This window comes from Dunckerocampus dactyliophorus, chromosome 3, assembly GCF_027744805.1.
Source record: "Dunckerocampus dactyliophorus isolate RoL2022-P2 chromosome 3, RoL_Ddac_1.1, whole genome shotgun sequence".
NCBI classification, from domain to species: Eukaryota; Metazoa; Chordata; class Actinopteri; order Syngnathiformes; family Syngnathidae; genus Dunckerocampus; species Dunckerocampus dactyliophorus.
Window position 1 is genome coordinate 2,106,088 of NC_072821.1, and position 24,412 is coordinate 2,130,499.

The following is a 24,412-nucleotide window of genomic DNA, read 5'->3' on the forward strand; positions in this document are numbered from 1 at the left end:
GGACAGCGCAATGTGACTTGATGCAACATACGGTCTCTTAAAAGCGAGTCCAGCCCTCTCATTTCACCAAGCATTTTATTCAATCTTCTGGGTGGACAAGACTACGCAAAGTAAACTCCGGTCTACCTTAGAGTAGTCACTGTACAGCTTCTACCATCCACTAAAAAACAAATCAACACACAGCCAGTATTGTCTAAATAGCTGGCAACACAAGTGAGTACGCCTCACAGTGAACGCGTCCAAATGATGTCCTTGGTGCGAATATTTAGTGTGAGCACCACTGTTACCCAGCACTGCCTTTATCCTCCTGGGCATGGAATTAAGCAGAGCTGCACAGGTTGTTCCACTCCTCCATGATGACATCACTGGTGGAGCTGGTGGATGTAGACACCTTGCATTTTTTTTTACAATTCTTATATGTTTTAAGGCTGTAAAAGCCCTCACCATACACTTTATACTCTTTTCTCAGACAGGTATGAACATTTGCTCACATTTATCTCTTGTTTAAACGCTCTCAAAAAAGTTCAAACCTTCGTTTGAATTTCAATGATCAACCTACAAGATTGGACACAAGAAATTATTTAAGTGGCTCGCGCGTATTTCACTCCTCCGACCGCCTCTCCATCCAGGCGCCGTTCCGCTGTATTGTAGCGTTTTTGTATCCTTGTTAAAACATATTGCTCCTGTCGTCGGATTTTCCTCCTCCTCCTCGAACCGAAGACACACTTATTCCGTGATGGCGCCCTACCGCCGCAACTCCTACCTTCCTTCAGCATGTCCAGTAGTCCAACGTCTTGTGCGATGGTTAGCATTCTCCTCTGCCTTTTTGGGTGCCCTTGACGGAGCAGAACGTTTTGTGGACATTGTGGTTGTTGTGGGGGATAAAACGATCGAACATTTATGTAAGTTTGGCAAGCCGAACGCATTCCGTACTGCACAGCAAGGCACGGAGGAGATTGATTGACAATGGTCTACAGTCCCTTGGCCAATCAGGGCGCACAACACAATGCACGTTCATACGCTACAAAAACAAATGCTGCGAAACAGCAAGTCTACGAAAGGTGACCCGCGATGTAGTGAGGCAACGCAGTACGCAAGTTTACTTTTTATAATATTGCTCCTTGACAAGATATACAGTTAAAGTTCTCCCTGAGTGGGAGTAACTTATTATCATTGAACGGGCTGTTGATTGGATCCCTACAAGCCATTGTGGCCAAAACCTGGGGTGGGGAGGGGGCCACCAAAACAAAGACAATATTGTTAGTGAAAAATTGCATCCTCTGGAATCAATAAGATATTGATCCATGTCACCACACAGCACACAGTTTTTTTCTATTTGTCTATTTTGAAGCAAGATAGCAGCACCGTATCTTAATAGCTTTTCACTGGCAGACATCCATGTCATTGTTCCTAATGACATCGAATTTGGCCTCAAGTGTTGTCTCGGGCTGTCGCCGACTGTCACAGCTTCTCATTGCTCTACGCCAGCACACACACAGATTGGGGCTGGCAGCGTTGCATTCTGGGAGTATTGGCTATCCCCAACAGCTGGGCGGCTGGCTTGATCCGAGACAGAAAATCAGACAGATAATCCGGTGATGTCGCCGCACTGCTATGAGAGAGCATCTCTCCTCTCCCACAGCAAGTGGTCCAGTTCTGAACAAGCCGCAGCGGCAGCATCTTTTTTTTTTCTTTACTCGGCTGAATAATTAAGACGTCGTGAGCGAGTCAGACTCTGACCTTGCTGGGTTTGTTTATTTGTTGTTGTTGTTTTTTAGGAGGAGGATCGGCGCATGGCTGGTGTTCAGGCACGGAAAGAGGAGGAGAAGAAGAAGGAGAGTCAAAAGCAGACCATTCATAGGGTACCGCATGTTTTATTTACATTTTTTATAGTCTCCATTCTAACCTACCAGCATCACATCTTAACTTATGTCGGCCTATTATTAGTAAAAAATTATGCATTTGTAAGCAAATTAAGCATTTTCAAGCAGTGAAATGGCTAAATGGACTAAAATACAAACATACGGCATTCAGAAGACGCATTCAAAGAAGCGGTGAATGATATGCAGTATTCTACACTGGTCACAAGGTGTCAGTCATGTTACTGTCATGTTCGGTGAGACACGCAAGCACCAGACTTGATCGCCGGAACAACAGGCTTTCATTGCGGATTTGAATGATCTCACAACAGGCACAATGATCCCCAACACAGGCTACTGTTGTGGCCGTAACCCACGCAAAAGCTAAAACTCAACTCGGAGCCCTTTTGTCACTTCCTGTCCACCCTCCACTCAGCTCCTCTAACACCGGAACACATTTATAGCAACCCATGAGCATGATTCTTTTTTTATGTCTTATGTCTTTTAAGCATCATATGTGATTATGTCTACTGTATTGGGTAATATGAGTGTAAAGGTGAATATAGGGGTGTTATTTCAAGCCGAGAGGCCTCTAATAATGTGACAAACCGTATTTAGAAGGCTGTAATCAGGTTTTCTGTGCTCTAACCATGAAAATATTTCATTAATGAATAGGAATCCTACTTTCACTTATCAGAGTCGGGTCTGGATGGAACCAATTAACTGCGATAAACGAGGAATTACTAATAGCAAGAAAATAGTCTTAACTTCAGGGACGATTGATGCATCTCGCTTTGTAACATTAACTGTCATTAATGTAAAAATAAGTTAACCACTGTTTAATACAATAAACACTTAACTCATTCAATACTAAAAATGTATTTATACGTTTTTTTAAACTCGAAGGCTTGCTCTCAAAGACGTATTTATACTTCTTAAACGTTTTTTTGCACAAGAGGCAAAGAGAGGTGATGACACAAGTGCACAATGAAAGAAGTGACTTTTCTTGCAGTTTTAAAAACGGCCACAAGGTGGCAGAAGTGCATTTGATCAGAGCTCACCATGCATCTTTTGCATGTATTAACGGTGCCAGAGCGTGGAGGAGTGTAGCGTGCAGAAGGTTACACACCGCAGGGAAGTTTTAATGCATGCGCGTGCACACACGTCGTTCAGTTCTAAATGTGAAAATTGTAAATAGTTCATGGCGTTATATTAGTAAATAAATAAATTAGTAAGTAAATAAATAGGCTCCAGCATGCCCCCGCGACCCTAAAGAGGAGAAGCGCTATAGAAAATGGATGGATGGATGGATGGATGGATAGTTATTTTGATGTAAAACAACTACAAAACAACTACACAGCATTCTGGGCTCTCTGTGCCCAGACTGCTGTGTCATTGTGCGGGGAGCTCGCACGCAGTGGCGGAGATCTGTGGCCGCCCTTGGTCACTCCACGGCCACCCCACTGGCCATCTAGACATTTCAGGTATCAACTTATTGTCACCCCTATGTGAGTAATGGTCTCACATCGACCATCCCAATTAAAAATCTCCGGCTCTGCCACTGCTCGCACAGGAAGTTCTGCTCTAAGCGGTGGCTGTTTATACTAGGGACCGTCAATAAATTACTATTGCACTGAAGAGAGTTTGTTAAAAAAAAGGTGATATATTCTAAATCACACCACAAATTGTTCTATAACCACTACTCTAAACATATTTTGCATGTCCATTTTTTTCAATTTGATCTTTTATTGGATTTTATTGGATTAGGGACCTACCTCACCTACCTCATACCTACCTCACCTACCTCACACCTACCTCACCTACCTCACCTACCTCACACCTACCTCACCTACCTCACCTACCTCATACCTACCTCACCTACCTCATACCTACCTCACCTACCTCACACCTACCTCACCTACCTCACCTACCTCACACCTACCTCACCTACCTCACCTACCTCATACCTACCTCACCTACCTCATACCTACCTCACCTACCTCACACCTACCTCACCTACCTCACACCTACCTCACCTACCTCACCTACCTCATACCTACCTCACCTACCTCACACCTACCTCACCTACCTCACCTACCTCACCTACCTCACACCTACCTCACCTACCTCACCTACCTCACCTACCTCACCTACCTCATACCTACCTCACCTACCTCACACCTAACTCACCTACCTCACCTACCTCACACCTACCTCACCTACCTCACCTACCTCCTACCTACCTCACCTACCTCATACCTACCTCACCTACCTCACACCTACCTCACCTACCTCACCTACCTCACCTACCTCACCTACCTCACCTACCACACCTACCTCACCTACCACACCTACCTCACACCTACCTCACCTACCTCACACCTACCTCACACCTACCTCACCTACCTCACACCTACCTCACACCTACCTCACCTACCTCACCTACCTCATACCTACCTCACCTACCTCACACCTACTTCACCTACCTCACCTACTTCACCTCACCTACCTCACACCTACCTCACCTACCTCACCTACCTCACCTACCTCACCTACCACACCTACCTCACCTACCACACCTACCTCACCTACCTCACCTACCACACCTACCTCACTTTGTTACAAAAGCCAAACAACATTGTTGCGCAATGTACAGTACGTGTTAATAGATGACTCGTGGAGTATGCTGAAATCTTCTTCCAACTGTCTGCTGGAATAATTGTTGCAAAATGCACAGCTGCAAGTTCATCTCATGAAGTTTGAGTTTCCACTGTGCTCCCTTTTTAGTACTTTTTTGTGAGTTAACTTGTTTAGTGCGCTATATTTTAGGGTATTATGTATATATATTTAAAAAATGACCTAGATTTAACCATATTGCTACAACAGCAACACAGTTAAAACTGTCGTCAGTGGCTCTGTGTTGCACATTATCTACTTTAAATGGTCCAAGATGTTCTTCTGGCAGTAAATATTTTCTTTGTAAGCATTGCCTAATTCCGTCTGCGAGATGCTCCCCCGTGCGCTGTACTCATTTTCCCTCCGTAAGCTAATCCCTTAAAAGCCGCTGTGGATAGGTCACGATGGGGGTAAGAACTCTTTTGATTTCCAGCACTGACTCACCTTGTCATCGGGGAGTGGTACATTCCAGAAGCAGGCGGGAATACGTGACACAGAAGAAGGGCACCGCTGTCATAGAAGAATATGTCGGAGCAATTTATGATGCCTAACTTAGCGTGTTTGGTGAAAGGCCACAAAGTCCACCTCGTATACCATTCAGCGTCCCTGCAAAGCACAAGCTCTTAGGTTGCCTTTGCCCGGGACAGACAGTTGTATGTCCTTTGTGGTTAGGCTGCGGGCGACTGCCACTTGAAACCTTCACTGCTGTGTGTGTGTTTGTTGCGCACTTCCAGGAGAAGCGGCGCCTCGCCATTCGTAATGCGGCTCAGCAGTGGGAGGGTGTTATAGCCTGCCTGGAGCTGCCGGCGACGAATGGCGCCAAAGAAGAGGTCAGCCCGGAGAACAGCCCCGCCCACTGCCCGACGCAGACCAATGGGCTGGTTCAGGAGCCTTCGCCTGATGAGCCGAGGTGGGCCTGATTGTACTGTATATGTAGAATTTCACTTCCTGTTTTGTCCAGCGGGCCTCATTTATTGGACTGCTTTTTACATTGTTTTTCTTGTAGAAAGTACAGTAATCCCTTGTTTGTTGTGGTTCATTGGTTCCAGACCCGATCGTGATAAGGATTTCTCACTTATAAATGGAATATTTTTGTAGTTAGAGCGTAGAAAACCTGTTTATGACCTTCTAACCTTTTAGCATTATTAGAGCCCTCTAGGCATGAAATAACACCCCTACAGTTACCTTTACACTCATATTACCCAATATGGTAGACGTAATATGAGAAAATAAGCCACTTAAGACATAAACAAGACTTGTACTCGTGTGTATTACTATAAATGTGTTCCCTAGGGCAAGGGTTCGGCCCCGCCCAGGGACTGGTCCTGGCCGTGGGAAACTTTCAGGCTCACTGATAAACAAAAAACACTCAAAAATGTCTTTAAAAAATACATTTTTAAGTCACTACGAACCTGCAATAAAAGCCATCAAGTCTGGTGACATTTCATCAATGTCTTTGAATGCATCTTTTTAATGTCTTATTGTTGTATTTTAGTTCATCTAGCCATTTGTATGCTTGAAAATGCTTAATTTAGACAGAAAACACTTAACATTTGCTTAAATATGCATACTTTTTGACTAATAGTAGGCCATATTCAAGCAGGAAACTGCATGATTTATGAATTCATGTCTTTGTGAAAAACCGTGATAGGGTGAAGCTGCAAAATTTGAACTGCAGTGTGAATGAAAAATGATCTGTTCCAGGGTCAAACAGTTGTCTTCCTAAAACCCTTTCACATTTGTGACCGCCATGCAGGTAGAAAAACAAGTTAACTACTTCAAAGTAGTAGAAACAGCCTTAACTTCACATCACGGATTAGCTTTTAACATCCTTCATTGTCACTCAAGTGTAAAAAGAAGTTCACCACCGTAATACAAAAAAATGTTTTTATATGGTCGTATTTTTCCCCCTACATCCTCTTCAAGTACATAATAAAGAGAAGTAAGTAAGTAAACTGTTTGATGTCCTCCATTAGGCGGGTAAGTCCAGGTGCTGGACCAGAGCGGGTGATGTGTGGTGGACCAGAGAGCAGATTCCGTACAAACAGCCGTCCAAACAGCCCCCGGGATCCAAAGTAAGGCATAGTATTTACTTTTTTCTCCAAGTATGGTATTTTTTTACATCAATTTTAAATATATCTCTGAGGAAGTGGAATGGGAAGGGTTTTCTAGTTGAAAAGTGCTTCATGGAAGCCCTACCGGGCACACGGTGTTTTGTGTGTCTGTAGCTTTAATGCTAATGAGCTGTGTTTGTCTCCAAGAAGCGCTGGTGTGCACTCTATCCACGTTTTACGTGTACACTGTAACTCCGAGATGCCATCTATCACATGCAGGCTTGTCACGAGAACACATTTTGTTATGATAATTGTCCACAAATTTATTGTCAGTAACTGATATTATTGACAACATTTTTGAGACCATTTTTTTCAGTAATTATATGGCATAGTAATGCGAGTACATTATGTCGAAAGCAATAAACTTGAATTTCTCAAGAGTATTTAACATTGTAATTGGCATGTCAAGAGCTTTTAAATAAAATAAATGCAACAAACAAACATAATAATTAAACAAGCAAAAAAGACAACAAAAACAACCATGGAGTGCCAAGGTCACATGACCTGCAAGCTTGTAAACAAAACCAGACATTTTTTAATGTTAAAAATTCATATAAAATCTAATAAAAGATCAAATTGGAAAAGATGGGCTTGCAAAATACTTTTAGGGTAGGACTGATCATTTGACATGGTTATATTTCAGTTGATGGTATGATTTAGGGGCTGCACGGTGGCCTAGTGGTTAGCATGTAGGCCACACAGTCAGGAGATGTGGAAGATCTGCCTTGGGCATGTCTGTGCGTGTGTGGGTTTTCACTGGGTACTCTGGTTTCCTCCCACATTCCAAAAACATGCATGTTGGGTTAATTGACTCTTAAATTGTCCATGAATGTGAGGGTGAATGGTTGTTTGTCTATTTGTGCCCTGCCATTGGCTGGCAGGGTGTACCAGAAGTTAGCTAGGATAGGCTCCAGCATACCCCCGCGGCATAGAAGATGGATAGATGAGTTTGATTTAGAATATATGTTTTTTTAACAAAATGTCTTCAATGCAAGAGTAATTTATTGACGCTCCCTAGTGTAAAAAAACAGCACTGTTGCTACGGAGCCGAATGCACAACTGCCAACGTGAAATTAACAGCGACAAAGTTAGTTCCACGTCCACGAACCCTCACAAACGCTCTTGTCATCCAGCCTGTGCGGCAAAGAGAGAGGAAAACAAACGCATGCACATGTCAAGTCATCGAGGCCGGCAAAATGATTGACTTTGTTTAATTTTAATCGTTCGATTAATTGATTTATCGATTATGGTGACAGGCCTAATCACATATAACAACGCAACATAAAGGAGTGGGACAGGAGGACACTTGCTAGGGTTGCCAACTCCTGCAAAAATGAATGTGATTCCTTGTTGGCAGCGCCAACCGACCTGACTCTTGTTTATTTTTATACAAACCTAGTGTTTGGAGGATCACACATTATTGTAATGATAACAAGAGAGGAAATTTGTTAAACGACTTTAAAAAAGTAAGTTTGCACGTATGTCATACACGTGATAGCCACTTGTAGCTTCCCTGTGAACTACCCGCATTGCTTGTTGGTTTTAAAGATAAAATGTCACTGTGGTAAAAAGACACATTTGACCAGAGTAGAAGCTAGGCGGATAGCACTAGCTAGCCAGCTAGCTGCTGTCAGTGTGAGTCAAGAGTAGGGTTGGGCTTTCCAGCGCCGTCGCACACAAACGCTTCCGGCCGCTTCTTCTTCGTGGGGGTTCGCCCGCTTCTTATTGGTTGGTGTTATGCAGCCATTATTGCCGCTCGGCACACTGGATCACCCAACTTAAGGATCGAAATTTTAAATAATGAACGATTCCAGGCGTATCAGAATGTAAGTCCCGTTTCTCATCGATACTCGATACCCTAGTCAAGAGTGACAGCCAGGCAAAGTGTGTAAACAAAGGTGCCGGAAAAACTTTTACAGACTACAAAAGTTTGGATTGTCACAGTAATAAGGGACAATAGCGTCCCTTGCTAACTCAACACGGGACGCGTACTTTTATTTGTGAATATGGGACAATTCAGTTTTTTTCAAGGGACGGTTGGCAACTCTAACAGTAGCATAGCTATGTTGGATTGGAGTCACATTTTAACAGCAACATTCTGCTAGGTTAGCCCATTTTTAAGATGTGTAGCAAAGCTTGCTTTTTTAATAAAGTGGTGGGCGTATACAGGGGCCGGGCTCATGGAGCTAGGGGCGGGTCAGAGGCCGTATCATGTCATGTCATGAGGCTTTTCTTCAAAAGTGAGCATTTGAGCGCCTCTTCTCTCAAAAGTGGGAGCAAACAAGTGAGGGAGATGATAGATTTTTCTCATGTCATGAAAAGGCCCTTGGGGCACATGTTACTGTTAGAAGATGGTTAACAGGGCCCGTCTAAAATCTTAACAGGGATTACAATGTTGACACGCGTAACAATTCATTGCATCTGACTGCCTTCATGCATCATGTCCCCATCAGTCGTGTGAGCTGCACGGCTGTGATGCATCGTCAGGTTAGGATGAGTTATGGGAGGGGGGTGTCCCAAGTACCATTACACATCTCAAACGTAGCCTTCCTGCTTGCGCCGGGATAGGAAAAATAGCCCTGAAGCGCAATCCCTCACAGGCTAATAATCTCTTGTCCCTTCAGTCATGTGGCTCAACAGGCCTGTGGTGACTCACCCCGATGAGTTGGTGTCACCGTTTTTTGCTGCCATTGTGCTGTAAAAATGACAAACCATTTACTATTATAGCGTTCCCCCCCCTTCAGGCTAAGTGTGTCATTCATTAGGCGGGCCATTCCCACACGCTTAAATACAAACAAACAATACCTCCCCCACTCCCTCAGAGAGCACTCAGGTGTCCAAATAACGCCGGAACTCGTCTCCTGTTTGTCGAGGTCTTTGCACGACATCTTTGCGTATCGTCTCCCCGAGAGTGCCGGGAAAGTAGAAGAGACGGCACAAGCTTCACGCGTTATCCGCTTACAGCGCAATATCAGCAGATTCCGGGCGGCTCCACCAGGCTGGGGCACATCTGCATCGGCTCTGTTGGACTCAGTCGAGCATGCGTGTGTGTGTGTGTGTGTGTGTGTGTTGCCTCTGGTGAAATGCAAACTGGTAGCTGATGTCCATGTCTGTTGCAGAGACTGTAGAATCAGAATGTTAGAATTTTCCCGCAGGAAATATTATAAAATGAATTCATCTGTTCCAGTGTCAAACTGTCACCATCATAGAACCTTTATTAAGTATACTGGCCACATTTGAACATCCAGAACTCTCATATATTCACAGAGAATGGTTTCACTTGTAAGAAAAAATAGGTCAAGTTTGTTCAGAGCGCCACCATTAGCTTAACAAGCATTGTTTGTCGTGACACAGCACAATTTACCAGCGTTATAATTCATGAAAACTGGGGTTGTCAGCTGGTGTTCTGGGCACCCACATGTTCCTGTCATCATTGAGCATCATTTGTGATGCACCTTAAACAAGTAATTATTAAATACTATTACTATGAAATACTATGAAATAATATTATTAAATAATTCTTATTTTTATCTTTATCTTATTATTATGTATATACCGTGGAAGCAGTTGCCAATGAAAGTAAAAAAAGACTGCTACATAGTAAATATTTTAATTAGGGCTGTCCAAGTTACTGCCTTAATCACGCGTTAACGTTCCTTTCACGGCGCACTTTTTTTTGGACGCGTGATTAACGTGTGCACGTCCTATTTGACCCTCGGCCCACACCGTAGTTTGAGGAAACGCAGCGGGAACAAATATTGAGCCGAAATGGGCACAGAAAAGGGTACGTTGAACGGTAAGTTTAGCGCCACAGCCCCGGCAGATGCCTCTCTCGACCAAGACCAACGTTGTTTGTGTCGCTGGGAGTCGAGTTGTCACGGAGTACGTCGGCGGGAAGACAAGACAAGTCACTGTGGGTATTTTTTAAATTGTCATTTACGCTGTGGTCCCGTGGCATATGAGTGTCCCAACTAACAAGTGTTTTTTGGGGTTTTTTTTAGATACGCTCGTCTCTCAGCGGATTTTTGCTTTGAACGGCCGGCTAAAATTTGGGCTAGAAGCTACTAGTTACAGGCAGGCATAGCCAAGGACAGCTATGTAGGGGCTTATGTCAATTGTGTCAGTTTAGGTGTGTCTCATGACTATACAAACTAGACGATGGAGCATTACCCTTGCTCACTGGCTCTTTTTATTCATCCACCGTGCACACAGACGTCCATGCCACTAGTCACTCTGAACTCCTTTAGACGTCCGTGTCAAACACAAACAGCAATAACAATTCCTATTGTTACATCCATGACAATGGCTCTAAATAGCATTAGCTCTCGTTAGCGGTAGCATCGCGCTAGCTGGTCACCGAGACAGATTTTCAACACACACGTAACATACGTACATGATAGCGATCTGATTTGTCTTATTTATTATGAATTTGCAAAACTGTGACAGGAACAACGTCAAATTAAAAGCACTGAATGAATACAGAGCCACCATCCGCCAGCGCGAGCCTGCAGGACTTGTTTTTTTCAGAGTGGTGCACCAACAAATATGCACATTAGCACTCAATAATGTCATCAAATCTTACTTGTATGCACTCCCACATAGTATCAGCATTTGGGACCAAATATGAGGTGAAAGAAAAGCCAGAGAAATACAGCAAAGTAGTCTTATCGCTTATCTCCCATCGTGAGAGAAGATGCATTGCAAAGTTAAGTGGTGCTTTCAAGGACCGTGGAAAAATTCGCATGCACAAATTGCGGTATTTCTAACTATATATCATATTTTGAAGACAACAATGGCCCATATTTACAAAACGTGCATCCCTTTACAAAGAAATGATGTAGTTATTTACAAAAACATTTTTTTGTGGATGCACGTGAATGTTTCCCACGGCGTTTACAGCATGCTTGGGGCTATGATGTGCTCTTCTGCACATTTGAAAATACTGTAAGAGTGACACTTTTCACACAATTGGCTTCTTTGTTTCATAATGTAAGATTAATGTGATCGTGGAGTCATATCGAATCGTATCGTTTGTGCACTGTACGTATCGAATTGCTCCGCTTTTACATGGTATCGTTTGAATGGTATCTTAACTCGTGTGTCTAGACGCGTATGGAAGCGTTTACCACAAAGAGATTTACATCCCTACTTATTATAGATACACACGTCTTTCTATGTGCAATTAATTGTGATTGACAGCCCTAATTGCAATGTAATATCTGACTGAATTCGTATTTGTCATAGCTGACTAGCGGTGCCACCCAGAATGGTTTCAATAGACAAACCGCATCATGCCGTAGTAATACCACTGACACGCGGTACACCGCCTCTTCGAGAGCTTTTAAGTTGCCAGATGATCTCCTCTGGGATTAAATGTGATGGACTGTAATTGAATTACATCCAGAGCGTAAGAGTCTAAAACATCTGTCAGTGACATCTTCCTCGCTGCATCGTACTCCTCCTCCTCGCTGAGCATCGTTGCCTGGCAGCCCTCCCACTGCGATGTGCAAGGTACAAACAACCATGCGTATACACGTTGGTAAGGAGTGACTCGCTATGCTGCCAAATCTAATTTGGGGGGGCTGTTTTGCGAGCTTGTTGTCGCAGTGTTATGTCAAATACGCGTAACGAAACGCTCACAAGCAAGACCGCACTCGTGCACCTAAAATCCCCACTTTGTCATATCTTGTCCCGCGTTAGCACTAAAGTCAGCCCAACCCTGACATTTCAGCACGGGACAAAACTACAGAGAGCAAACTTGGATATACCGTAGAGTAGTCAGTGTACAGCAGGGGTGTCCAAACTTTGAAAAATAAAAGGATGGAACTTTGCCACTTTGGTATTTTGTAAAGCAGCACATGTACATATGCTAACCAGTTATACAGTGTATATAATAAAACTGCATCTTTGTGATATACAGTAGGTGAAAAAGCATATTATTAGTATGAACTTTTTCCCATTTTTACTGTTGTTGTTTTAGGGGGTTTTCCCAAATATTTCAACCTTCGTCTTAAATAATCTTTGTAAATTTTCTTTTTGTAATGTTATAACTTTATTCCCATAATATTTCTACTTTATTCTCATCATATTATACATTTTTCCCCCAACCTAATTTTTCAAAATGTACATGTGTTGTGTTTTGTTTCTAATACTATGACTTTTTCAAAATAACATTTTTCTTTTAATATTTTAACTCTGTGTAACTAAAATGGCATTATTTTCCCTCATAATATTTACGAATGTAATCATTGTAAAATTACTACTTTTTTCCCTTAATATTTTGGCTTTACTTTAGTAAAATTACAGCACTTTTTGTTTTTGTTTTACCAGAATTACAACTTTATTTGTTGTTGTACGTTTCTCATAATATTGCGACTTTTTTGAAAAATGACATTTTTTTTCTTCAATACTTCATGATACTTGATCATACTTTATGAAAAAATACAAAAATAATGTTATTTTTCCTTTTTCCTTATTCTGGCAAAAAGGTTTTTTTTCATTACTGTAGATTACAACTTTTTTTTCTTAATATTTTGCCTTTATTCTTGTAAAATTACTGCTGATTTTTCCATTTTTAGAATGTGCCGCGGGCCACAAATGGCCCCTGGGCCGCACTTTAGACACCCCTGGTGTACAGCTTGTACGATTCACTTTAAAAAATAAAAAAAAAAGCCACCACATGTCCACGTTTGTGCCCTGCACAGAATTCCACATTACATGTTGGAGTTCATATTTCCCTTCAATGAACCGCAGCTCCACCAGTGCTGGCGGCACTCATGCAACCCCAGACCATGACGCTACCAGCACCGTGCTTAATGTTGCCAGCTCCTTAGGCTGACTATTGTAAAGTAGTATATCCCCTATGTCCCCTTGCTTCTTGCAAAGAAACTCCATTTTCGGGTTTGACTCTCTCTCTCTCTCACTCTCTCTGTTGCTGTACATCACTCAAACACACACTTTTAAAAATCCGTTTTAACAAGAATCTGGGATTTGAATCCTTTAATCGGAGGATTAGCTTCTAAAGCTGTACTTGGTTCTCTGCTTAAGAGATTGGGAGGGTGTGAAGTGCGGACATGGAGCATCTGATTAGACTGTGCATCATTTTAACAGGAAAAAACTCATGTTTGTCCACATAAAAGAACAATTTGAGCCTCGTGGGATAAAAGAAATTGGCATCATGTCGTTATAACGCCAGCCTTTGTTTTTGAAAGCTACAAGCCTTTTCCAACCAGTTTCCTTCAGCTTCCTTCCTTTGTCTGGAGGCTGAGGCGTTTGATTGCTGGTACGTTTCAGGCTAGCGGAGGCAGGCAGCGTTCAGAGTCTGTCGCTGTCTGACAGTCACCTGGCCGAGCTGGACGGAGACACGCTGAGGTTGTTCGGACTGGGTGCCCTGGAGGCGCTGGAGAGGGGCTGGGGCGCTCAGACCGCCGGCGCCGTCACCGTCATCACCTTCCGCTACATTCACTTTGATGCCATCGTACCCACGCTGCCGAGAATCAGGGTCAAGTTCCCCAATCTGTCGGTAAGGACACAAAGAAAGACTGACATTCTTACGCCATCGATTGTGGAACGATGTGTGCTTCTTTTTCCCACCGCAGCATCTAATCTTCTTGGAAACCAACATCAGCCGCCTGCCACAGCTGGCTGCCCTGGCTCAGGTGAGGCGTCTGGACCAGCTCACCATCCACCCGGAGGGCAACCCGGTGGTCGGCCTGGCTCTGTGGCGCTCCTTCGTCATCTACCGCCTCCACCACTTCAACATGCAGAAGATCAACGGCCAGGAGGTCAGTCATTGTGCAAAGGCGCAACATTAGGCAGACCTGCACCATCTAATTACGTACATGACAAAAGTATGCATTTGCCAAGATAATAATGCTCAGCGAGACTTTACCTTAACAAAAACTTTACTGCTGTGGATTGCTGTGGTGTAGAGCTGAATTTTACCAGAGCATTTTTAATACCTCATTTTTCCCTGGAAAAAAGTCTGAAAAAGACAAGTCACAGGGCTAGATAGTTTTTATGCATCAAGCAGGTGCTGGCAAGCGACTTCTCTCCAAGGAAGTCAGACCTTTTGTTCCTGTTACTCACTCACACACACACACGCACACGCACGCACACACACACACACACACACACACACACACACACACACACACACGCCACTGAGCAGACTTGAGCCAGAGCCAGACAGGAACCCAGAACATCCTGGCTGTGGGGCAGATGTGCTAAGCACACCTCCACCGTGCAGCTGATAGTCTTACGCAGTTCAGTCAATGTATCAACGAAAAGTAAATATTCAAATTTTGCAAGACAGTTATTTAATTTTATTATTACTTGTTAATGACATTTAATTTAATTTTATCCTATGTTATTGTATTATATTTAATTGTATTTCATTTTATGTAATTGTATTTCATTTAATTGCATTCAGCTTTATGTAATTCTGTACTTGTTAATTGAATTGAATTGAATTGAATTGAATTGAATATTATTTTATTGTATTATATTTAATTCAATTTATGTATTTGTATTTAATTGTAGTTTTTTTTATTTTATACTTGTTAATTACATTTAATGAAATTTAATACTATTTTATTGTATTGGATGGAATTGTTTTAATTATATGTAATTGTAGTTTAATTGTATATAATTTAATGTAATTGAATTAAATTCCATTCAATTTTATGTAAATTTGTATTTGTAATTAAATTTATTTTAATGTAATTTTATACTATTTTACTGAATTTTTTTGTGTTCAGTGTTATTTAATTGTATTTTACTTTATTTTACTCTGTACTTGTTTAGCAGTTTATTTGAATTTTATACTATTTTATAGTATTATATTTAATTGTATTCAATTGTAGTTACAAGTGTAGTTAATTGTATTCAATTTACTGTAAATTATTTTTTAATTGCATCATATCTTATTTTATTTGATCTTATTCAATTTTATTTTATTTTAATAATGGTCTTATCTGGCTCTGGAACAAAAATAACATGAAATAAAATAGAAAATAAAATAGAAATACGCTTGTATTGTACGGCTTGATTTAAATATGTGCCGACGTAGCGAACGTCAAGCCGAGTGACATTTAGGCAGCACATCCAGTGTGTTCTGCATATGCAGCATATAACTGCCCTCTCGATGTCACTGTGTACAGTATGTTGTGTGTGTTGTATCAGTACATGTGTGTGTGTGTGTTCACGCTCCACGCCAGGTCACCATGAACGACACCATCGCCGCCGAGCGCGTCTTCGGCACGCTGGGTCACATAGCGGCCACCGAGACGCCGCGTTGTCGCCTCCTCCTGCTGCTGGAGGAGTCCAGGTGAGGAGCACACGCAGCATGAACCACAGCTGAACGACTTAAGCACGCGAGGGACGTGGCATCCCCTCGTCTTTATACCACTGAGCTGGAGCTTGTGAAAGTGGAAGGCATGTGCGTGCTTGACTGCAGCGTCTGTCTGTGTGTGTTTGTGTGTTTCTATCAGCGCATATTTGTGTGAGCCTGGCACCAAGGAGCCGGCGCCATTAGACGACGTGTCTCTGGGTGGGAACTTGGCACTGGGACGTACACGCATTCCACCTTTTTCTGTTTCTGTAGCTCTAATTCTGTCCTCTGGCGTGCACTTAGGCTGAACTGTAAATAGTAACCTGCCTCCATGGATGACAACATTAAAAACTGTACGATCATGTCCGGACGATCATGCAGCAGCAGGAGATGTTTTCTCTCCGTATGTACAACCCTAACCTTTAGCCCCTTTTAGCCATGAAAGTGGATTAACCTAGCTTTTTCTTTGGCTTTTTTTGAAATTCCAAGAGGTCGTGAAGTAAGCAGACTGGCATTGATTGCAGGAAGACTCCAGCGTCACCAGTTAACACACACTTCTGGCTCTGAGAGTGGTTGTCTTCTTTTTACACTTGCATGAATGTTCACAATGAGATGCGTGAGGCGTTTTATTGTTTCATTTTGACGAGTACGTAAATGCTGCAGTTCACCGCCGGCTGGCCTGGGCGTGTGGTCTGCCAAAGCTACTATGAGCGCTGCCTCAAAAAACGTTGGCAGCCTGCCGATGTACTTTTATCCTCCCTCGTTTATCGCAGTTAAATTGGTTCCAGACTCGACCACGATAAGTGAATTTCCGCAAAGTAGAATTCAATATGAACTCATTCAATACCAAAGACGTATTTATACGTTTTTATATCCCGAACGCCCGATCCCAACAACGTATTTATATGTCTTTTATGTTTTCTTGCGCGAGAGGCAAAAAGAGGTGGTGACGCAACTCTCCACTAATGGATTTCACTTTTCAAGCCATAAAAACGGCCACAAGGTGGCAGAAGTGCATTTCCTTAGCGCTTGGCAGGGATCATGTGGACGCACAATCACACATGACAGGAAGGAGGAAGTGAGAGAGCATGGAGGAGTGTAGCGTGCAGGTCACACACTGTAGGGAAATTTTAAGGCATGCACACACACACACACACACACACACACACACACGCACACACACACACACACACACACGTAGTTCAGTTCCAAATGTGAAAATTGTAAATAGTTCATGGTTTTCTATTTGTCAATAAATTGTTTTTTTTAAATGTAAAACAAGCCCTTTTTTGTGTTGTTTATGTTGTGGTATAGTTGTTTAGATATTTGAGCTGTCAAAAAGCAAAAAATATTTGTGTCAAAGTGAAAGTTATGCTTGAAATGTAACCTTTCAAAAAGGGAAGTGGTATTTCCCTGAAACTTACCTATGTTCTACTGCGGATTACTAAAGAACGGAAAAAGGTAGAAACAAACTTTTTTTTTGGACGAAAGACGGGAGTCTAATCTTTCCTTTGGTACGTCTTTTATTTTCACTAACAGGGCGTATTCAACCACAAAACAGCGAGCGTTAATTAATTACTTACTTTGTGAAAAACCGTGATAAAGTGAGGGCGTGATGTTGGAACCGCGTTGTAGCGTGGGGCGACTGGAGTTGCGTTTGCAGGATGTGTCAGCCTTATCTACCTCTGCATGTGCTTTAAAATGTCCATTGCACTAATTGTGAACGTCATGCGTGTTACACGCGTCGTACCGTTCTTACAATGAACTCATCAGCGCCGTTTGCGCTATTGCAACATCGGTTCTGTTGCTGCTGTGTTGTGCAGTATACTTGAGCATGTGGACAAAGAGAGCTACATTTTCCGTTCCACTTTCTCATGTACTCCAAATCATTCTCAAAATGTGCCGTGCATAATGAGTATATGAGTAAGAAATAGTAGTGTACTTGTTTTTCAACTCGGAAACAGATGATTTCAGGTTGCATTGTTTTCAGTGCATGCTTGTGCACTCCACTTCTAACGAATTGTAAGGAATGTGCTGGCCGCCACTGAGACTGTATTAACAAGCCACAGATTGTTATTTTACTGTCACGTCACTCACTCTCTCGCTCGTTGGCTCCTGTCTCTTCTTTCTCGCCCTGGAGGAAGCGCCAGCTGCAGTTCCTGTTGGAGGGGCGTGGCCGGCGGGCGGGGCTCAGCCCTGAGGAGCTGCGAGACAACGGGAAGCTCCTGGGAGAAGGTCTGAGCCGAGCCCTGTTCAACTACCCGAGCCGGGACAGCAGCATGGACAGCCCTGAGGTCCGCATTTACATGATCAGAAGTCCTCTTTCAAGGTCCCCTGTTATGCAAAATGGCCATCCAGTGTAATGATGTTCTAACAGTAGCATGTGCCCCTAGGGCCGGTATATGAGCATCAAACGTGATCATCTCCCTCCACTGTTTGCACCACTTTGGAGAAAAACGCCTTTTCAAAAATCAATAAATGATCACTGTTTTGTGGTGGACTATGACTTTTTATTAGTCAAAAAATGATTGAAAGACACGTCATATGTCGTATTCTGGTCACTAGGCATCAGGAATGTTACATTGATGAGACATTAGCTTAAAGGAAAACTGTGCTTTTTTGGGGGAATTTTGCCAGTCATCCACAATCCTTATATGAAACATGTGGATGATGGGCAAAATCCCCAGAAAATGCAATTTTCCTTTAACACTGCATGGAGTCAGTCATGGCATGCCTGACATGATCGTAAAAAAAGTTTTCCTCCCATTCTGTGCGGAAGTGGTAAGTTTTCAGCTTCTTACTTTGTCCTTCTTCCCCACTCCGTTTGAAACCCTTTCTTAAGTTTAGAGTAAATACATTGGAGGCTAACTGGTTACCTTGGTAGCATGCTAATGCTAGGGGACGACCGTATGCTGTTGTATGTGACATATGGCATCTATTACGTTGGACAAGTGTATATGTAAAAAGTGGATGAAGTGTACAACAGACACACAAATCGGAGTGTTGCCTGGAGAACGCTCTAAATTCCAGCATCAAGGCTACATTTTGGACAACACATGTTTAAAAAAATGCGGAACCTCTGAGACACATTTGAAATTGGTGAAAAATAGTATAATATGGGACCTTTAACAATTCAATTAACCAACTTTAGCAGCTTCCGACTTTGTGGTAACATCTTGCACTGTAAATTCTGGTGTATAAGCCGCACGTGTCCATGTCATAAAATGACATATTGTGGCGTGCACCAGTCCGTGAGGACCAGGCAGCTCTTTATTTGACAGGAGCCAGTCATGAGCTATGAAAGAACTCACGACAAGCTTGTCAACAAGTTGGAAATTACAGGAGGTCATTACTCAACATAACAGTGGCGTCATCTTACAAACAACGTTAAACTCCTCACACAGCAACTTAACACTCAAAAGACACAGAGGAAATATGCGTTACAAGTACCAATACGAGTTTAAAATAACAAACAGCAGCTATTTTAGCATCTACCCATAATGCATTACTGCCAGAAGAATTCATTGGAGGACAACAAGCATCGAAAAAAGTGGATAGCGCTGCAATGCTCCCCCTGCCCACCAGACGGAGGCTGACATCATTGCAGGGCCCCAATGGATGTGTTTTATATTCATCAGGTACACCTTTTGAGTTTTAAGTTGCTGTGTGACGAATGTAGTGTTGTAAGTAAACTTAGTAAGACGACACAGTGAGTGTTGTTATGCTGTTATATAGAATGACCTCCTGCGATTTGCAGTGGTTTGACAAGCTCATTGTGAGTGCACCCGTAGCTCTTGATTGGCTCCTGCCAAAGAAAGAGCTACCGTTTCCTGAATGTAGCCATAAATTAGCCGCACCGCTGTATAAGCCGCAGGGTTGAAAGTTTAAGAAAAAAGTAACGGCTTATACACCGGAAATTACCATACAAAAGTCCTTCCCATGATCGTTTGTCGTCCTGCCTTCACAGGAGGGTGCAGTGGAGCCATCAGAGCGCGCCGCCATGGTGGACCAGTACCTCCAGGACCTGGTGTGCAGGGCCTCAGACACCAACCTGAAGGGCGAGGCCCTCCACACGCTGTGGCCCTCCATGTTTGCCGACATGGTGAGGGACTGCGTGCTGGAGATGAGGGACCGAGCGGCCTTTCGCCAAGCCAGCCTTGCCAAGCTCTCTAAGTGAACGCCTCGCCGTCGTCCATCTTTACCAGTAACGACACGCTCTCACCTCCTGATCTTTCCACTTAACTGACTTTTTGAGCCTGACAGGTTTATCTCCCCTAGTCGCGTGGGGGAAGCACCTTCTCCTGATGGATGTAGACCACTTTAAGGACCCGTGGATTGAATGTATAGTCGGGACAGTTCTCTGGAGCTGCATCATACTTGAAGAGAGTCATCAGCATCATCAGCTTGAACTGACCAGGACCTTTTTTTTTCTCTTTACAATGAACTTTGCAGTGTCTTAAACCTCATGTGTTCATCTCATGTTCCTCACTGTCTCCTTGCCTGACGCAGGACACTTTGTTTATTAACACCGGATTTCTCTGTCATTCTGCACTTGGTAGTCAAATAAATTCTCTATCGACACGCGATTTGCGTACACCTCCTTGCCTGTCCCAAGCATGTCTCCTAACAGGACTGAACATATTCACCAGGCTTCCTCATGTCGTGGCCATGATGAAACGCAACCGCAGACAGCACCAGGCATCTATTGAGGGTAAGGATGTTTATTATTATTTGCACAAATGCATTTTTAAAGAATTTTTCATAATGTTGCAGATTTTTTAAAAACATTTTACACAATATTACAATGAAGTTTAATTGGCATAAAAATACAAATACAATAGTATAATAATAATAAATAGAAATAAAGTACCAGGTGTCTATTTAGGGTATGCTTGTTTATTATTATTTGCACAAGTGCATTTTAAAATCATTTTAAATAAAGTTACAGATTTTTAAACTGTTTTCACAAAGAAATAATTAGGTCTAATTTATATTAAAAATGTAAATATATATATATATATAGTGATAGAAGTAAATACTGTAGAAATAAAGTACCAGGTTTTTATTTGGGGGGGGGGAAGAATGTTTCTTTTTATTTGCACAAATGCATTTTTTAATCATTTTCAATCTTACAGAATAACAAAAAAAATTCCCACAAAAATACAATGAAGTTTAATTTATATAAAAGTACGAGTAAAATTGTATTATTCTAAGAATAAGCAGAAATAGAGTCCAGGTGTCCATTTAGGGTATGGTTGTATATTATTATTTAAACTAAACAATTTTAAATAATGTTACAGATCTTTAAAACATTCATAACATAACATAACATAACGTTAATAACATAACATAACAAACATAAATAATGAAGTTTAATTTGTATAAACATATAAATAAAATGTTCTTATAATAAGAAGAATTACATTACGGTATGGTTGCTTATTGTTATTTTCATACAAAATGCATTTTTTTAGGTAATTATACCTAAAAAATAATTTTAGCTATTTTTAAAGCAGTTTTCCCACAAATCATTCTTTACATATGTAACTCTGAGATCTTAGGAGTCGCGTGAACTCACACTGGAATGTCCCTGAAGGGTCGTGGAGGCTTCACCAGGTCTGGACCATCTGCTCATGCAAACCATGCGTGAATAATTGGTGTTTTTAACCCCGGTTTAATGACGCAGTCCCAACCAGGGAGAGTCACGGCAGCTTTAATATCTTGTCTCCTCTATTCATATAAATTCCTGTACGACATTTGAATTTTTTTCCATGAATTATTTGTTCTTCTCATTTATTTTCCTTATTTTGAAGTGGGAATGTAGTGCTTTCTATGTTGTGATATTTAGTATGATTATGATGTATTTTTGTGCCCTTGTCTCACACGGGGATGCTTCTGGTGGGTTCATGTAGAACAATAGCGCTTCATAATTGACGCTTTAATTGGGGGTTTGTTTGTGTCTGTGAAGGATTTGTACACACTGGAGTCAAAGGTTAGCCCCCCCGCCTTCCCCAGCCCCCTGCAGACAGATGCATGGAGAATAACAACGACTTTTCAAACAGATCATTATTATCGTCCCAGTAGCTCATTTAGGTGCTGCAGGTGTACCTAATGAAGTGGCCGATGAGTGTCGAACAATCTTCCGCTTCCAACCAGAGCAACCTGCAGGGAATTCAACGCCACAGAGTTGTAGTCCGCCAGGGGGCGCAAAAGAGTGCTTTTCTAACTGTATGTCGCCTCTGCAGCGCTTCTGTCATTCAGTCAGTGTGTGTGCTCGCGCGCGTGTGTGTGTGTCCCCGTCTAAAGCAGAAGCACCAGAGCCAAACAGGATGACTTTGGTGGTTTTCTGCGTTTGGATTTGACCTTTACTTGGAGCAGAGATGCGTGTTTCCCTTGATTCGGCAGGTGGGGTGTGCGGACAGGAGCAAACCTGGACTGAAAGTGGATTCATGTTTGGAACCTGTGCAAGGGATCCTGCAGAGTAGAGCATGTCCGCTGGAGTTTAGGAACACACACAGGTAAGTGTTTACTATTGTGCTGTTCGTGTGCCTGCGTGCGGTATGGCTGATTCAGTGCAACATACACAAGAGGAAGTCTGGGAAGTTGCTGTTTATGTCCGTCTTGAAAGGGGCGGTGGTGGGGGTGTCCCTCATTAGGAGCCAGAGGTCGTAGATCAACTCACGTGGTCAAGTGGGGGGTTATTAAGAGTGTTTTTCCCAAATCAGGCAATGTTATGCCTGGCTGTTGACCTCAGTGTCGTCTAGTTCACTTTTTAATGTGACTGGAATGAATGAATGAGTCAGGATGCGAAAATAATAACTCTCAAAAAGACTCATTTGTCATGAAAACACATGAATCAAGAAAAGAGCATTAAAATAGTTTGTGTCCCTTTTTAGAAGTGTCTGTAATGTGAGTAAAACTGCGTATTGTCCCAACACTTGTTTTACAGTATTTCTTTATTTTTTAATAACCTGGGGAAGTTTTGGTGAGGCCTGTACATACATTTTTTGGCATGAATTCAATAATAATGTATTATATTTTATATAGTGCTTTTCAAGGCAGCCAATGCACTTCACAAAGAAGTGAACCCATTATTCATTCACTTCTCAGCCACACACTGGTGGTGGTAAGCTACATCTGTATCCACAGCTGCCACGGGGTAGTCTGACAGAAGCGTGGCTGCCAGTTTGCGCCTACGGCCTCTCCGACCACCACCAAACATTCACACACCAGGGTGGGCAGCACAGGTGGGTGAAGTGTCTTGCCCAAGGACACAACAACAGTGACTGGGTTGGGGGAGCGACGATTGAACCACCAACCTTCCGGTTTCTGGACGACCTGCTCCACCTCCTGAGCCACTTTTGTTTTTTTTACCATAAATTGAAAACATGTAATCAAAAACATTACATCTATTTTTAATATTATTTAAATGTTAATATTATTCCAATATATATTCTATAACAATAACATTTGAAATAAAAAATGTAAAGACATTTATCATATTTCATATTTTTTATCATTTATATTTTTAAATTGTCATAACAGTACAATTTATGTCTGTAGTTTTTTCAAGAGATGTATTTTAATTAAATTAATTATGAATTGTTGTCTAATGAAAGACTGGCTGGCGACCAGTCCAGGGTGTACCCCGCCTGTCGCCCCAAGTCAGCTGGGATAGGCTCCAGCATACCCGCGACCTTAATGAGGAGAAGCGGTGTAGAAAATGGATGGATGGATAATGAAAATGTAGAAATATATTTTTAGGTTTTTAATTAATTGATCACTTGAGGGAAAATTCTATTAGAACTGGAGCGTTTTGGGAAAAAAGAATAAGTACATTATACTTGATGTGTATACATTAATGTCAAAGCAGAGTCATTCCAGATCTGATCCAGGTTGTGCAATCGGAAGAAGTGTAAATGTAAGAAGATAAACGCTGACAGAGTATCAGTGGTATTGCTTTGCAAACTGGTTCAAATGTTTGAGCAAGTCTGCATTCTAATTTCTGTTTCTTGGTCTGTGTGTCCAAGTGGAAACGGCCATCAACAATGCGGGGAGCGTGCACGTGGATCATCAGGTGAAACCGCTGTTTTGGAGCTAAAAGCAGCGCCGTCAGCGCATCTTCTTGTTTATGTGAAATGAATAATAACCGATGTGCAACCATGTGCCGTGTAGGGGTTTGGCGTTTCTCCTGCTTTGCTCGGAGCCTCTGAGGTGCCAGCACACGACAGACCACAGGAAGGTGAGCGGCGCCACCGAGTCCAAACACGCGCCAGCTTCACTTCTCATGTTGTCGGACTCTTCTGGCCTCTCTGACCGTTAGGGACAGCGAGCGTCTCGTCAGCTGTCAACCAACTTCCACAGTTCAGCTCAAGTCATTGTCCAGTGAACACCTCTCTTCAGTTGATCTCAAGTCCCCCGTAGGTGGCGCG

At 42.4% G+C, this 24,412-nt stretch overlaps 2 protein-coding genes across 5 annotated transcripts in view; both read left to right on the forward strand.

Annotated features, from left to right (window-relative positions):
• LOC129178058 (leucine-rich repeat-containing protein 49) overlaps positions 1-20,882 on the forward strand; it is a 49,812-nt gene extending 28,930 nt beyond the window's left edge. For 3 of the 4 annotated variants that reach the window (XM_054769786.1, XM_054769787.1, XM_054769784.1), the window contains exons 11-18: positions 1,779-1,862; positions 5,270-5,445; positions 6,512-6,610; positions 13,943-14,171; positions 14,248-14,433; positions 15,868-15,977; positions 18,121-18,274; positions 19,948-20,882. In XM_054769786.1, the coding sequence (XP_054625761.1) occupies positions 1,779-1,862; positions 5,270-5,445; positions 6,512-6,610; positions 13,943-14,171; positions 14,248-14,433; positions 15,868-15,977; positions 18,121-18,274; positions 19,948-20,157 (1,248 nt within the window). In that variant the 3' untranslated portion in view covers positions 20,158-20,882. The remainder of the gene's footprint in view (positions 1-1,778; positions 1,863-5,269; positions 5,446-6,511; positions 6,611-13,942; positions 14,172-14,247; positions 14,434-15,867; positions 15,978-18,120; positions 18,275-19,947) is intronic. The other variant, XM_054769785.1, reaches the window with a different exon arrangement.
• A 210-nt stretch (positions 20,883-21,092) lies between these two features.
• The window catches only part of LOC129178056 (thrombospondin type-1 domain-containing protein 4-like), a 32,651-nt gene continuing 29,331 nt past the window's right edge, over positions 21,093-24,412 (forward strand). The window contains exons 1-3 of the mRNA XM_054769780.1: positions 21,093-22,498; positions 24,011-24,057; positions 24,156-24,222. Of these exons, the coding sequence (XP_054625755.1) occupies positions 24,029-24,057; positions 24,156-24,222 (96 nt within the window). The 5' untranslated portion in view covers positions 21,093-22,498; positions 24,011-24,028. The remainder of the gene's footprint in view (positions 22,499-24,010; positions 24,058-24,155; positions 24,223-24,412) is intronic.